This window comes from Excalfactoria chinensis, chromosome 10 (assembly GCF_039878825.1).
Source record: "Excalfactoria chinensis isolate bCotChi1 chromosome 10, bCotChi1.hap2, whole genome shotgun sequence".
In the NCBI taxonomy this organism is placed as follows: domain Eukaryota; kingdom Metazoa; phylum Chordata; class Aves; order Galliformes; family Phasianidae; genus Excalfactoria; species Excalfactoria chinensis.
In genome coordinates, this window is record NC_092834.1 from 10,041,597 (window position 1) to 10,058,005 (window position 16,409).

At 39.6% G+C, this 16,409-nt stretch overlaps 1 protein-coding gene across 23 annotated transcripts in view; it reads right to left on the reverse strand.

Annotated features, from left to right (window-relative positions):
- Positions 1–264: 264 nt before the first annotated feature.
- The window catches only part of SEMA6D (semaphorin 6D), a 589,434-nt gene continuing 573,289 nt past the window's right edge, over positions 265–16,409 (reverse strand). For 11 of the 23 annotated variants that reach the window (XM_072345109.1, XM_072345107.1, XM_072345108.1 and 8 more), the window contains 18 exons: positions 15,370–15,526; positions 14,886–14,997; positions 14,240–14,300; positions 13,755–13,817; positions 13,571–13,672; positions 13,260–13,350; positions 12,858–12,977; positions 12,342–12,430; positions 11,378–11,595; positions 11,138–11,269; positions 10,755–10,910; positions 10,495–10,668; positions 9,625–9,765; positions 9,441–9,518; positions 8,516–8,607; positions 8,116–8,172; positions 6,112–6,279; positions 265–4,027 (listed from right to left, as the gene is read on the reverse strand). In XM_072345109.1, coding sequence (XP_072201210.1) covers positions 2,724–4,027; positions 6,112–6,279; positions 8,116–8,172; positions 8,516–8,607; positions 9,441–9,518; positions 9,625–9,765; positions 10,495–10,668; positions 10,755–10,910; positions 11,138–11,269; positions 11,378–11,595; positions 12,342–12,430; positions 12,858–12,977; positions 13,260–13,350; positions 13,571–13,672; positions 13,755–13,817; positions 14,240–14,300; positions 14,886–14,997; positions 15,370–15,478 — 3,267 coding nt within the window. In that variant the 5' untranslated portion in view covers positions 15,479–15,526 and the 3' untranslated portion in view covers positions 265–2,723. The remainder of the gene's footprint in view (positions 4,028–6,111; positions 6,280–8,115; positions 8,173–8,515; positions 8,608–9,440; positions 9,519–9,624; positions 9,766–10,494; positions 10,669–10,754; positions 10,911–11,137; positions 11,270–11,377; positions 11,596–12,341; positions 12,431–12,857; positions 12,978–13,259; positions 13,351–13,570; positions 13,673–13,754; positions 13,818–14,239; positions 14,301–14,885; positions 14,998–15,369; positions 15,527–16,409) is intronic. The other 12 variants (XM_072345122.1, XM_072345123.1, XM_072345124.1 and 9 more) reach the window with 7 other exon arrangements.

Consider the following 16,409-nt stretch of genomic DNA (forward strand, 5'->3'; position numbering starts at 1 on the left):
GTATTTCACTCAGGATGCTGACACTCATCTGCAAAACCTCAGGAAGATGCATGTGGGTATGCAGCTGCACTGAAAATGGCAGTAAACCTGTGTGCATCACCATCACCTGCTGCAAGCCGTCTGATGCCTGTAATGCTGATGAGGGGATGTCTCTCTGCCTTCCTTACTGAACTACCAAAGGTAAGCAGATTTATTCCTATTAAAATTCCAACAAACACACCTAAAACTTGCCTTAACAACAATGAAATTACACGTTTGGTACATTGGAATATTTTATTTTCACTTTACATGCGGTGTTAAAAACCCAAAGAACGTATTATTTACACATCCACAATACAAGTTTACAAGATATCTATACATGTTAAAGTACTCTATAGTATAGAGCAGCTTCATTTAAGGGTTACTTTTTTATGCCGTACCATTAAAAAAGATACAATCTGCGTTTACCTTTGCACAAATGGATAAAGCATCTTTTATTATTAAATTAACAGAATAAAGACTAGGTTGAATGTTAGAAATTTCAACATAAATACTGAGAGAACTCACATTACCATCTACAAGGCAGCACAATGTTACAGGAGGTTATCAGGGTTCACATACATTTATCTTTCGATTTCACACAAGTCTTTATTAATTAATATTTGTAGAGTGAACTCAGATCAGTTTTTGTCTTTTGACAACCGAGTACATTTTTATGTTATTAATCTGTAGTGTTTTAGTTGCAAGACAGAAGTGTTTAGGAAGAGAGATCATTGATTTTTTTTTTGGATCCAGAGGTCTCAGGAAATAAATGTCCCTTACAGCCTTACAAGGAAAAATGACTACTTCTGTCCTTTATTCTTTGTTCTGTAAAAGAGATCCAGTTTTCAGTGACTAACCTTTTCTCCCCTTCGAACACATAACATAAATCTCCACCGTCTCTGAAACCCATTGCAGTTATTTGTCCCGCTAATTCATGAATATTCCTCTGCCACGGTTATTTCTATAGTTATGTTCAATAAACAATGTGGTAGTGTGTAGTTTGCAGGCTAAAATAGCCATCTGTGTTGAACATCAGCTGCAAGTGGATACTGTAAAACCTACTAAATAGCTTACACAACTTTAGCAGGTGTTCCATTACCCTAGAAACCTCATTTGATTTCACATTATAACTGTTTGATCCTTCGGAGAGCTGGAGTGGAATGTTTATCATGGCAAGGTGATTTAATGCTGCTGTCTTCTTGGATTGTAGGCTGCCTTTAGTTATCGTTAATTATCCTTGCTTATTATCTTATTTTTTTTTTTGGGGGGGGGGTGCTGTTGAGAGGTTTTACAACTGGCACTCAGGAGATGTGTGCTACAGTGAGAACACTTGACAGATATATTTTTTTTTAGTACTTTTATCATTTGCATGAATAAGGCACAAAATGCACAGATTCAGGTAAACTCACACATAATATTTACAGAATATTGTCATTACCTGCATGACTTTGGAAGAAAAAAAAAAACAAAACAAACCAAAAACAAACCCTTACATTACACAACAAAAACAAATTGATTGCACTACTGTTGATTTTTCACAGACTGCTTCTGCTGGGCCAATTAGTGATGTGTCTTTCTTTCTCTTTTTTTCACTGACAAGAGTCCATCAGACTGCAGGGCATCTTTAAATGCAACAAAAAATAAGTGTAACCTTCTCCAGTTACGCAGGCCTTTGCCAAATGAATTGTTATTAGCTGCCTTCAATGAGAAGTACAGGGGCTCAGGTTCACAGTGGCCAGGTATTGGATGGAGGCACTGTGGAAACACAGCAGAACTCCCCCATTCCAGCCCAAACGACTAGATTTGAAATGTACAGCTCTGAATCGATAGCAGCATAACAGAGTTATGGAGAATTAAAGGTATCTATCTGCACTCTTTTGCTGGGCGATTACTTCATCGAGGCTGTCATGCAGAAGGCTGGCGGCAATGCGCAGTTCTTCCTTGGCTGTCGCCAAACTGAACCCAGTGGGCTGCAGAAGGCAGAGTCATCTGTTTGTTCAGTCATGCTCAATGTAAACAATTCCATAGCATAAAAGATGCAATGGGAATCTAAGTACATCCTAGTGTGTACGGTACACACATACACCCACACGCACACGCACAGCTTTATCTGTGGCACAAAATGCCACGCACAAGGAGAAAAAAGAAAAATAAATGCTACAGTTGGGCCAGAGACTGAATTCCAGCAAATTGATTATTAACCCAGATATTCGATGAGACATTACCATTTTCTGACATTTGTGCAAGAGGCAAGGTGAATGCATACATATTAAAATGTTCACATTTAATGGGAAGGACCACGCTTAATGGCAGTCTAAAATGGAACCCATTTTTCAAGTATTTGCTTATGGATTTCTTTTCCCAAGATTTTTTTTTTTTTTCCATTTTTTTTTAGTTATTTAGAACAGTAAAGTAGCCCCCACCCCATTGTGCTACATGTCTCCTTAGCTCCAAACAAAAGAAATGTAATGACCAGCACTTTCCTTTGTTTTGTTTTTCTGTTTTCATTTGCTCTTAGCAAGTACACAAAGTCTTGCTGTAGCTACCTGTGGCAAGACACAGATGTTGCTGAAGAAAAGACAGTTTCTTTGGCCACTTTGTTCTCTTTAATTACAAGCAAGTCTCTGTCTTATGTGTCTACCACAAAACATCTCACAACCTGTACAGGTCAATGCCACGCTCATTTTTAGGACAGACACGGCCTAGTAACTGTATTTGTTCAGTGGTCTGACTGATGTTGTTTGAGGAACAAATGAGGGTTTTGGTGGCACATCAGGTTTTAACGAGGGTGTCCTCTTTATTCCTGTACGAGGAAGAGTGCCGTTGCTTGTGTAACTGCTTTGCCTGGACAAGGAAGGCTGGAGGTGAACGCTGACAGGGGTTCCTTGCATGTAGTCCATCTTTGTGCCTGCTGTGGGAGTCACATAACCCCCCCGATTAACACTGGGCTGTCTGGATAACAAAACACCATTTGGTGAGTTTAAGTTTTTAGGAAGGGCAGATATTGAATGCCTTTGTGAAGAATTTTTGTGATAACCTCTCTGCCTTTCCAAAGAGGTCATCGGTACTGCAGGTGTGGTGGGAACGTCCACCCGTTTTGTGGGGCTGTTTCTTGGAAGAGTTGATGGTGGAGAGTATAAAGATGCCTCCCTGTTGGGGACTTTAGGTGGGATCTCAGACATATTTCCCATTGGATCCAGCATTAAAGTCTGGTGGGCCACTTGAATATCTCCCATGATTGCTTTGGGATTACTAGTAGTTTCGTTTAAGTGTTTCAGAAAATCATTCAGGGTGTTCCTGGAATCAACAGACCTCCTGTGGTCTCTTTTGCTGGATGGTTTTGTAAGTGGATGATCGATATGTTGCATCTTTTTGTCTGCCTTGTGCGCATTAGAATTTGAGAAAGATGTATTGTAATCATGAGTAGCATTGGGAAGAACGATAGCACTGGGTATATGTCCGTGACTCAGAGGAGAGTGGGGCGGAGGACTGGAAGGAAAAAACTGAGGGCTTTTTAGCGGGGTTTCCTTTCGTGAAGCATTCAGGTTACCATGTGCTTTGTCCGACTGACTTTTCATGGCTTGCAGAGTCTTTTGCTGAAGAACCGGTGTGGATTCAGGAGTTGGAAGTGCAGCTAATTCCGGAGGCTGGCCCCTGTGGTCCATCATCATGGACTTCATATCACCATTTGGTGGCAATTCCTTTCTGCTCGTCAACAGGTTGGTGTAGAGTTTGGGCGAATCAATGTTTTGTTGATATTCTTTGACGGGACTATCAAAAAGCCCATTCAGTTTAGCAAAGCTCCCACTGGAGTCCGTACAGGACTGGGCAGATTCTGCATCTTTGTGTATTTTTCTGGATTTCCGTACAAACACATCCCGATAACAGTACACGGCCACTCCCGCAATAAAGGCTCCCAGGACAAAAGCAGCAAAGACACACGTGATTAGGACATTCATGTGTACCATTTGGTTGGACTCTCCCGACTGCACTTCCCACCTTACACCTGCAAAAGACATGCAGTGAATCATAAATTTACACGTACACATATCTATTTCAGAAGCAGTTAGCCTGCCTTGGAGAAGGACAGCAGTGGCCTTAAGTTTGTGAGTGCTCTGTGCCCACTGTTAGTTTATCTGTGCAATCCACAGCATTTCTGCATGCTAATAATTTTACAAATAAGTAGGACCATGTTAGCATTGATCAGCTCTATTTAGACTGTCTACTTTCTTTGGACAAGCTCTGATGTTTGTCAGAGCTTCACTCCTCATACTACATTTGGGTGTACGCTGTATGCTATCTGTTTAGCCTGTCCCCAAGTTTCCTTTAAGGCTTACAAATAGGGGGCCTGAATGCTATTAACAGTAACGATTTCTGCTGGAAAATTGAGGTTAGAAGGTGCTACTGGGCCAGACAGCAATTAATAACTCATAGATGGATTTCTCTCTCTATTTTCTGTCCAACTCATAAATCAGTATCAAAAGAGAGACAGGATTATGCAAATGTTACATAGAACTGTATAGCCTAACTTACATACTGCATTGTTAAAACCACATCAATATAATATGGTGCAAAACTTGTGAACTAATGCATCCACAACCTCGCTTGCCTTGGAATGGCGCAGTTTGATCGGCTAAGCATACACTTCTTTAACTTAAAGATTACAGTATTCTAACAAAACACAAGTTTTCCTTTCTACTTGTAGTCAATAACAAACACAAATATTTGCATAATATAGAAAAAAAAAAACAAAACCCCACACACACCTTGCAAGGTTAAGTTACTACAGAGTGTTAAAATTTAGAAAACTTTTTGTTTAGACAAAGTTGAATATTGGATTAGTTTGTGATTCACGTATTAACCAGCTCCCTTTGTTTCTTGAGATTTTTTAAAGCAACCACAGACATCTTGAAGCTAAGATAATGTTAGTTCTTAATGGAAGTAACTCTGTTAACTATCCCAAAGGACAAACGAAAGAGCAAGACTGAAGCTACAGATTCATTTTTGTTAGAGGTGAGGCCTTTGAACATTGTTAACTTTCAGGGCTATAGGTTTTAATGGTACTGTGCAGAAGAAGAAAGAACATGAGTAAAGTTCACTAATAGCTATGACACAGAATGTGATTCAGAACCAAGAGCAAATGATAACAAAAAAAACTTAAAGCAAAATGGAAAATAACTGCAACAAATTAAAATGACAAATGCACTGCTGTAATGGCTGATAGGAAACCTGATATGTTTTGGTGAATGGTAATAAAAACAGAAATGTTTTTTGGCTAGAGAGATTTTTTCAGAATACAGAATTGTGCAAACATGCCTGTCACCCTGCTATTCTCTGTGCTGATGAAGACTTCTTTTAAGTTTTCTTTATGGGGCTGGAAGCTTCTTGAGTCTTTGATTGACTGCAATAGTCCTGCTGAATTGAAATCTTTGTTGCTGTAAGAGCCTAATCAAAGCTTCACTTAGCTGAAAGAACAGCTACAGAAAGATGAATTACATGCAGTACATGTTTCTTTCTGTGTTCAGATTAAAAACTATGCCTGTGTCTCCATGTATGGAGGAGATCATTTCTAATTGGATCCTCATATCCAGAGAATGGAGTTTGGGATGTGCCCCATTTAAAACATGAATCTGTTGAGTTTTGCCTTGGTTCCTCCCCTACTCCCAACATCCTCCCCCCCCAAAAAAAAAACACCCCAAAAGCAAAACAAGAAAATTGAGCTCTTGTAAGCAACTGCTCACAAGGACTAACAGTCTTTTCCAAACTAGACTTATTTGGAAACAACCACCAGAGGTACAGAAACATATTTTGTTCTTTTTTAGTGCGTCCACTAATTTTAGAAGGAGTTTTGGAGCACCCCAACACTGAGATGCTGAGCTTATCATCCACATCTCCCCATTATAAGCTTTAAGCAGCACTCTGTACGCTGGTTAAATAGGTATGAGAACCATGATTGCACTGTCTGCATATTCACAGGAAATGGGTATAAAACATAGCCCAACAATCACGGCTGTTACATTTAAACCTTACAAAATGCTGAGACTATCAGGTTTCCATTCAGCTGCAATGTATTCCCTGGTAAGGCCTTACCCTTTGGGACACCTGATAATGGATCAGAATAATCAGAAGTGTTTGGGTCATCTTGAACTACAAATTTCCGAGAGCCAGTCACTTTAGGTTTCCAGGAACCAATCACTCTAGGTGATATAACTGGGATACTTGCCATTGTGGTAATGGAAGCTGAGGAGAACTTCATGTCTGTGGTGGCAAACAGATTTTATTAATGTGTATTACAGTCAGGCTTTCCTCACTGCTTCACGGTATATCTAAGCTATAGCTGCAGACAGCTTTTAACGGGAGGTTACTTGACAGAGCAAAATGCAGCCCACGGAAGTACAGAGGGCTGATTAAAATCAATTGGTTCAAAACTTTTAAGTAAAGTATGACAAAAATACATTAAAACATCAACAGCTGCTAGCCAAAAAGCCAGAGAAGTCAAACATGAAAGCAATGCAAAAGTTAACGTAAGCAACTGGTGGAGATGAAAAGCAGAACTTACTCTACTTAATTGCTATACTGTTCACTGGAGACAACATATTCCATTACCTTCTACACATCTTAAAAAAAAAAATTACTTAGAAAGACACATGCTTACTACAGGTTACTCCTGAGAAACCAGATCGGCTCCATTAGTGCTGTTACAATACACCAGGAACTGCTGAATAAGCCATTTCTTGAGGGGATGATGAAAGGAATGTTTTTAACCTCTATTTTGTAATGGCTCCTAAGGAACAGTACTGTATAGATCTTGGCTTCTCTGTAGTACACTTACTGAACAGAATCACTATCTCCCATGTGAAAATGCATGAGGAGGAAACAAACTGGGTTTACAATCCACAGTCTACTTTGCATACTCAAGTATTTTGTGTTCACTGTCCCAGTATGTCTAGGCATGAATGGCTGCAGCTTGAAATCTGACAGTACTCCAAAAGCATGCTCAATCAGGACTTGAAAAACAGGTTCAATTGTATCTATTATAAAATACGTGGTTGAAAAATTGCTTGATAACCACTAATGCAAGCCAAGTAGCATTTCCAAATAATACAGTTTTGGTTTGCTTTCCTAACTGAACCTCTAAGTTACATTATGGATGTGTGTGTATATATATATCTATCTATATGTATCTATGGAAGATTTTGTCTCAGACATTACTTCAAGTTACAGAAATATAATCAGAAACTAAAACAACCAAAAATAATTTGTTGCGCTTTTACAAATCAAACATACAAACAGGTTCTTTTCAGATTTGCCAGTCAGAAATGTTCCCTTGGTTTGAAAACAGAGACCAAGCTCCAGGAGCAGGCAATAGAAAATCAGGGCTCAGTCTTGCTCCTGTTGAAGTCAACAACAAGATTCTGCTTTTGAGTTCAACAGAAGAGCACTGGGTCCTGACTCCTGGAACACACCAAGGGCTGACAGCAAAAACACTCTAAGAAAAGGTCAGTGAAGGTAGAAAGGATGTGAAAGTCCATTCAACAACAATGCCTAAAATTTTCTAAGCCATCTTTGTCTACACAACTCCTCATTAAACACAACAGTTTGTGATATTTCTTTTTCCCATTAGCACCAACTACTTAAAACACTTTAAAAATATAGAAAATACACATTTTAGAGAATGTGTATTTGTGCCAAAAGCTTGCTGGGAAAGGAGGAAGGAGAAAAGGAGAGGCAAGGAGGAAGATGATGAAATTCTGCCATTCATCTACTAGAGATGACCAACAGGGGCATTCACAAATGCATGGCTGGGGATACAGAGGAAAGCTCAGTGGACTTTCGTGCAGTGAAGATGTCATCTATGTTAATCAGGCTCTTTAATAAAAGATGTCTCAATAAATAATGAGCTGTTAACATGCGACTACACAGGGTGAAGTGCTGAGTGAGAAGAGTCTCACTATCTTTACCATCAGTGGGAACATGAGTAAAAGCACAAAAATGAAGGATTGCCAACTGTGCAAAAGGAAGGAAAAAAGGGCTGAAAATGCTGAACTGAAGGAAAGTAAAGGTCATTAATTCAAAAAATTAAAAAAAACTAACCAGATGTTGGGTCGCCAAATATTTTGTAATCTGGTGTAGCTGTAGTAGGCAAAATTTCTAAAAGAATTAAAGGAACAAGTAATCAGTAAAAAGTAACAAAAAGAAAGCAAAAGATCTCAGAGCTGAGTGACGGGAAATAAAACCGAAAATATTACTGCTTTTAAAAATAAATTCTTCAATACTTTCCTGTAGACCCCAAATAGTTGCAAATAGGTGAAGGAGAAGAAAGACAAAACTAGCACACAGGACAAAAAAGCTCAGCTTTGTGAGCATTCACAGTTACACCAGGTGATGCGTTCATGTTACTGAAAAGCTCATAATAAATTTAACATCTACGGTGAAGTGTGGCCACAGACTATTGCTGAGACATTACAAACGAGAAGCAATGGCTATGTCTTACCATGGCAGTCCCCAAGCTGCGCTGTGTTGCCATATTCTACATCTTGTACATATCCTCCAGTGCTGTGGTTGTATGAAACAAACAAAGAGATCCTGCAATTAACAGTATTAATAGGGAAACAAATGGTGATTTTGTTTTTTTTTTCTGGAAGCAAGAAATTGAATCATATTTGTTCTGTCACCTTAGAAAAGCAAGAGCTACAGGATATAACCAAAACCCATGTTTTACACAATATTCAAGTTAATTACATCCAGGCTTTAACACTTCATATATACGTGCTTATGCCAGGAAACTGAAAAGATCATGTTTTCTTCATAGCAGCCTCACTGGATCTTCTACATTGGGTGTACTCTTGGTTTCAGGTACAAATATGCAATTATATTGGCTGAAGTTTGCTGCCCTGCTACAAAGGCTTCCTTTTAAGATACATCTGCTAATGCACTCTATATTACTGACTAGATCTGTGCAAAAAGCCTTTGATATGTATATGTATCACCCTAGCTTCAGCGTGGAGGCAAAATCTTACTTTTTTTTCCAAGTCTGAAACCTGTGTTTTCCTATTTGCAATTGACTGTGAGCGTGCCTGGCAGGAGATGGCGTGTACTGCCCTGTCTGAACTGCGCGGGTTTACAGGCAGCAATTTGTTGATTTCCTGCTTCCAACATCTCATCCTACAAGTCTGCTTGTCCTCTCAAACACACACATGTAAATCTCCCACTGAAAACAAGTCTTCACCCAGAGATTGCATAATTAGGTCAGACTTAAGCATTCTGTTCTCTTTACACGTACAGTACCTAGGAAAAACAGCTCTAGGAAAAATGAAGATTTATTAATAAAGTGCAAGGGAACAGGCACAGGATACAGCCCCGTGTACTCTATAAATACATAGTAGAGATGTTGACCTAGTTTGAAAAGTAGTACTTACGGCATGCCTGGTGTCACTCTCCCACACGCCTCATGGTCTAACCAGCCACAGTACGGATCCCGAGAGGCAATACACGCCCTTGCAAGAGAAAAAACCCAAAAAATCATGCATTTTTTGTTTTTACTTCCTTCCCTAGAGATGCTGGCATCCTTCCTTTAAGGAGAGTTCAGGAACGGGGCCGTACTTTTTACATGACCCGTGACGCTCACACCGGCTCAGAGGAATTCTGATGACACAGCTGGAGAACGCCACGAACAGAGCATGGTGGTCTCTGTCCAGCTGAAGGGAAATGACTCTTCGGTCTTCATCGCTCTCAGCACTACACCTGGACAGCAAAAAGAATGGGAAGCTATTGTTTTACAACTGTAGTACTTTGTTCATAGTTTACATTGAAAACATTTTATTTACTATTGTCCATGTAGATACTGCAATTAGACCTCTTACATATAGAAATGTAATGTACTAGTCTCTGCTGAGTGATCTGCAAACAGGCCTATGTGTTATCAGATGCTGGCTCCTAGCTACAACTAGGTGACTTTTGAGCATGTAGGAAAAAAACAACTTTTTTTTTTATTCTCAGGCTTGGCATAAATATCCCAACAGAGCAGAACAAGAGTTCTAACTGGGTGCCAGCCTAATTGGAATGCTTCCACTCCCAAATTCTTCACTCCAGAATAAACAAGTTTACAACGATTAGATATAGTTTATATATTATTGGTTACTGTTGAGAAACACTCAAGATAAGCTCTCATCATTTCTTTTTAACAGCAGCAGATTGTTCTGATGTTTGATATTCAGGAAGAAGTGTATTTGTGGAAGAATTAGACTGTATCACTGACGTCACTACAGTGGAATTACGATGTTCACTCAACCCAAACAAAATGGCAAATAACCAAATACTTTCAGGTTATTCAACATGAGAGACACTGTGAAATGACAAACAACCAATGAAGTTGGCATTAATGAATTAGTTTTCGTTCACTATCATTTTTGTTTAGCTTGGTACCACACTAGATATAAAGCTACATATTTCAGGTGTCCTCGTAATACTTACTTTGCATGATTATATGCTTCAATCTCTTCCAGTAATACACTGTCATTCAAAGAGAAAGGTCTGGTCTTTGCCAAGATTTTAAGTACTACTCCTGCTTCTGAGCCAACAAATATGACTGTGTAGTTCTGGTGCGGTCCGGCAGCATGGTCTACAGCAATTGCTGTCAATCTGTATCTATCAAGGCCAAAAGATGTAACATTAACAAACAGTGTTTTCTTGTTTTCCTTCTCACATGCTTTATTTTTTGAATGATGTCATACCTGACGCGTGTTTTGGTAAACCAAGGCTCCTCAATGATTGAGGGAACAGCTGAATCCATCAATGGATGAGATTTGATGAAGGACAATGTTTCGTCTGGGAAATCAATGGAGGTTTTGTAAGCTTCTGCTAGGCCATGTTTTGCACAGCAGCCAGGTCTGAAAGGAGAACAACATTGTTTTTTCCCCTCTTGGTAGTTCAGTTAATGAGAGAAGGCAGCCTGCTAATGAGCATCCTTATGGTTGAAGAGTAAAGCTCTGCTTGTTTGTTTTTTTTTTTCTTTTTTTTTTTTTTAACCCAATACAACACTCAAGAGTGCAGCTGATTTAAAGAAGTAGCTCTTTACAAGGACAACTTTATAGTACCATGAGGAAAAACTTTTTACCTTGGCTTTGGCACCTTGTCTTCAGGTACGGCTGTCCAAACAGAGTCAGGAGTTTTTTGTTCTTTAAATCTCCCTTTGAAGACCTTCTCAATGTCATCCATGCTGAAAGCACACACTGCTGAACCAGGGATGCTGTAAAATAAGAAAAAGGGTTGCAAGAACTCAGCCTACAATAGCACCAATCTCAGTGCAAGAGAGAACCAGAGAACTACCTTTGATGTAAAGTTGCTCATCTCTCACCTGTTAAGCTGTGTAGTGAATACACCGACAACCGTAGGGATTCCATTGATTTCTATTATGTCCGTGATAGACTGTAGGACATCAAAGTAGAAAAACGAATCCCCAGGAACGGAGCAGTTGAGCCGAGCTTTCAGAAAGGATGTCCAGTGTTTTTCCAGAACTCTCTGGGAACCCCCCATGTCATTTTTGCATATGCGTGCCACGCGGGAATACACGGCCTGTGAAGGGTGGAAAAAAGGAAAAGGAAGGAAGGCTTGAGAGATTGAAGGGCAAAGTGCTTGTTTCTGAGCTGTTAATAAAACACAGCAGATAATTTTAACAGCAAGACAGCTGCCATTTATCTGTGCAGAAAGGAAGAAAGCAAACAATGTTTAGCTGCTAGTGCATAGGCATCTTAATGCATCACCAAGCAAACGCAACTCTGCCAGCTTGTCCCCACCCTTCTTTTTTTTTTTCCATTCAAAATCATAGCGAGATTTAAAGACTTTAATTAACCACGTGTAAAGAAGTTAATAATTTATTATAGAATATCCTTCCATGGTGAGGCATTAGCATTATACTCTGCAGTGGTATGACTGAATTATTCACTATCTACGGACATTAGAGAAACTTCTTTGAAACTCTCCTTTTGTGTTCTTTTGTTTCTTTTATAAGCATGGAAAAAAAACCCTCAGATATTCCATTCACTGTTGCAAGTGTTAAGGCAACAGCTACACCAAAAGCTACCTGCATAGAGCTGTCCTAACTGCACGGCATGAGGAATACCAATAACTTTTTGGTAGAAGAATGCAACCTTGTGGTTTTTTTCCCCTCTGCCTGTAAAGTGTAATTCTGGAATAACTGCATAAATTCAGTATTACAGCCTTATTTCTCATTGCAAGCTGTACTTGTTACTGCTACTTTTCAGATGATTTCATTCTGCCAAGGCTCATGGCTAATGAGAGCTTGCTGGAAGAATACCCACCTTGCCTAAATTATTGTGCTCTACAGCAATTTCTCGAAAGAAGAAATACACGTAGTTCCCATATTCTATGGCATGGAGAAAGTGTGGCTCTGTAATAAAGAGCAAGGAGAAAGTTACTTCCAAGAACTGTTCAGTCAGCACACAACACTGGCTGTGCTGTGTGACTCATTGGCTTCTCCTATATGTCCATACCAGCTAATGTTGTCTCCACCCTTCCAGACACTTTAGATGTCCAAATATGAGTGCACTCAAATGAACCATAAGGCTAATAGACCATAAAAAAAGCCTCATAAGAATTGCATTTCAGATCAGGTATCACTCATTAATGAATTTAACAACAACAAATTGTTTTATTGGTAATTAGGTGCTTTCTTACTGTGATCATGCTGCATTGAAAGCTGCACGTTTGCTGATGTTGTGGCATGTGTGTAAAGCATGCTGGCTGTGAATTATCTGACCTCTGTGCTGCTGAAATTACATTCACCACGTATATGTGGAGATACTCCCTCAAATTACCTTTTATCCATTTGGAATCATACTTTATTGTCCTTAGGGCAGACCCGTCTCCCATGCTGCGATAAATAACAGCATCACTTGCCAGGAAATCCGCTACTGTTGCTGAATACAATTTTCCATCTAAAACAGAAGTTGAAAATGTAGTATTAGGAGGCCTTTAATAATCTACAGAATTCTGACTAGTCTGTATTCCTTTCCCCCCTTTTTTTTTACTGCCATTCTTCCCCAAATTGATCTAACCTATTTATTAACAGGTCAGCTTCTAATCCTTTGGAGGCCCTTTAAAAAATTTAAGAGCAGAGGCACCTTGACACCTTTAGCTTTCCTGTGCTAGCTTTAAAAGCTCCCTGGCTCCTTTAGTGTCATTAATCATTTAGACTCATTACAAGCAAAAGTTCTTACCAGCAAAGAGGGCGACATTGGTTTGTCTGGCATCAAATGGGCATCTTGCCAAACCACTAATTTCCTCCCCATCATACTCTAAGGTACTCAGCTAGAGAAGAAAAATAAATGGGTGGTACTGTCATTTCTGTTTTGTATATTGGCATAAAAACATAACATTGTCCTTTCGCAAAACTTAATTTGGCAAATTGGCTTCCGTCTGGTTTGATTTCACCTTGAAACACTCTCCACTCACACCAACTATATTTGCTACAGCATAATTGGTGCAAGCAAAACCAGCAACACATTAATGACATATTCAATTTTCTTACCCGATAGTATCTGCACATAGGATTAAATGCATTTGTTCCACAGACAAACACCATCTCGTCATTTCTTGGAACAAAGACTTTAATGAAGTTATGGCATTCATCCTGAAAAGAGATTAAAATGTATTAATCGCATATCTCGATACATAATTCGCATTTGTATATGACAACGCGTGGATAAACTTACTTTATGTTTTCCTTTCATAGCACAGTTCTCTCTGTCCTGCTGCCTTGACCTCCATGTTAATTTCTGTTCAAATCAAACCAGAAAATAAAGTTTCATTTTCTTTGAAAGAGAGAAAGAGAGAAAGAGAGAAAGAGAGAGAGAGAGAAAGAGAGAGAGAGAAAGAGAAAGAGAGAGAGAAAGAGAGAGAGAAAGAGAGAAAGAGAGAAAGAGAGAGAGAGAGAGAGAAAGAGAAAGAGAGAGAAAGAGAGAAAGAGAGAAAGAGAGAAAGAGAGAAAGAGAGAAAGAGAGAAAGAGAGAAAGAGAGAAAGAGAGAAAGAGAGAAAGAGAGAAAGAGAGAAAGAGAGAAAGAGAGAAAGAGAGAAAGAGAGAAAGAGAGAAAGAGAGAAAGAGAGAAAGAGAGAAAGAGAGAAAGAGAGAAAGAGAGAAAGAGAGAAAGAGAGAAAAGGAAACACCAGCCCTCCCTTGCCATTCTTCGATCTACTCACCCTGCTTGGAGTAACTTCTGATTTGGGAACTTCATTTAAGTTTACAGTGTAAACTTGATCCCTGTTTGCAAGCAGTAAAAAGACACAAGTCAATTCATTAATTAGTTAGGCTTAGTTTTGATAAATCTACTTTGTTAGACAAGAAGCTTTTACAAAATATTTATGGATTTTCAGTGTGCAACGCAAATGGGAGAGGTCTGGACACGGGCAGTGCAGGGCGGTGGTGACTTGTTGGTGTAGTCCTTAGATAGCACTTACACTGTCCAGTTCTTCCTTACTGTACTGCTTTTCCATTATGCTGAAGACTAATCCAGACTCTAAACATTGAAGTGTTTCATACTCATTTCCTGTGTCCCTGATGTGTCGGTCCCAGTTTAAAGTAATCAGGAGAGGTTTTATCAGGGCAGTAATATAAAAGAGGGAAAAGAGTATTTGATCACTGGGTTTAGCGTAACTACAGTAACTGCAGCCTTCAAATCCAATTTCCATGCGCTGGTCATAGATACGGTTTATTTCTCTGGGAAGTCCTCCCCCAGTTCTAATTTTTATCATATTCTGCAGATTTTTGTAAATGAATTTTACACATTAATGCAAAACCAGAAGAGAAAAGAATTTTAATCTAATGAACTGACTGAAGGAAGATTACCTGCCAGCGATATAAAGTGTGTCTCGAATTTTCAGCATCAGTTGGAAGTCCAGTCTGTGCTGAGATTCATTGCCTGAAGGGCGTCCTCTAAATACTGGATATTGCCTTGAATCTGCAAGTAAAAGTGGGCTACACCATCACTCAGGATTATAGAGCTAAAGAATCAATACATGGCATTGATTAGCTGTATATACTAGGTGTAGAAGGGTTTAAACTAAATTCCTTGAGTAATGTCTTGAATATAAATGAAAAAAAGATGGCTAATGTCAGCAAATGTTCTTTTTCCTGAAGTTATTGCTGTATTTCTGATTGCTTTTTTAAGAAAATGATTAAGTGTTCTATTAAAGATACAAAGCCAGTAAACATGTCTCCATCTGAGAGGAAACAGATCTTTTTCTTAACTTCCCGGGGATTTAAAGAAGAAAAAAAAAGCAAGTACTACAAGCCTTTCCCCAGTGGTCGGCACCATTTGCAGATTACTTACAGTGGTAGTCAACAATGTTAATAGGGTCCTCATCTTCAGGAAAGCTGACAGCTCGGCACTGGGACAGACTCATTAGCATCACAGAGGCGCACAGCAGAGGAAGCCTCATGGCTGGTGACCAATGGACGCTGCCTTCCTGGAGACACCGTCAAGCTACCTGGAAAACAGGAACAGGACCATGAGATTGCAGCAATGCAGGACAAACACGGTGACTTCCTACTGCAAATGGTGCATCTCCTTTGCATTTGAGCACTGGCACCAGCAGACTGAACTGGTGCTTATGAGAGGTTCCTGTGCGCATGTTGTTGGAAAACCCTGCATGTCATATCCCTGCTCAAAGCTGCTCTCAAACATCTGGGTGTTTGCTAATTTTTAGGTGGATTTACAGGCATTTCCGAAGAAGCTGATGATTGCCAGCCCATTTAATTCACAGGAATAATAAACAGAACATGCAGGCTGCTGACCTGGCAAGAAAAATTGTCAAACTTCGGATTAGAATTTTAATTAAACTGCAATCTCTTTCCATCCCCTCTATCACCGAATGTCATCCAATAACATCCATTCCCCATAAAATGCCTAAATCTTATCCACCAAAAGTCATGACACACACAATCTGTCTCAACAGCCATTCCATTTTTTAAAATTATAGCTTGTTTCTAGGCTGTGCCATCACAACGCTAAGCCTAACGTGCTCATTGCAAAAGCCCTTCTGTCTGGAACCAGATGCCTGGTGCTGTGGTTCACACACGTGCACAGTAGCTGTATAAGCACCGCCTTGGTAGCGAAACAGCATTTGCATGTGTGGCAAAGAGACTCCGATCATGGTGCTGTATAGGCTGCCTAAGATCCTGCCTTCTCCCGGTTCCAACTGCTACCACCAAAAGCTTACAACTCACCCGCAGCTTTCTGGGTTGGCTTTGTTTACTTTCTGCTTGTTTGGTGTGTGCTCTATATATCGCACAGCACATACAGCAATAGCAGCACAGCGTTATACAGCAAAGTTTTTAAGAGGGGGAATGGAAACATTGCTTCTCCAATTA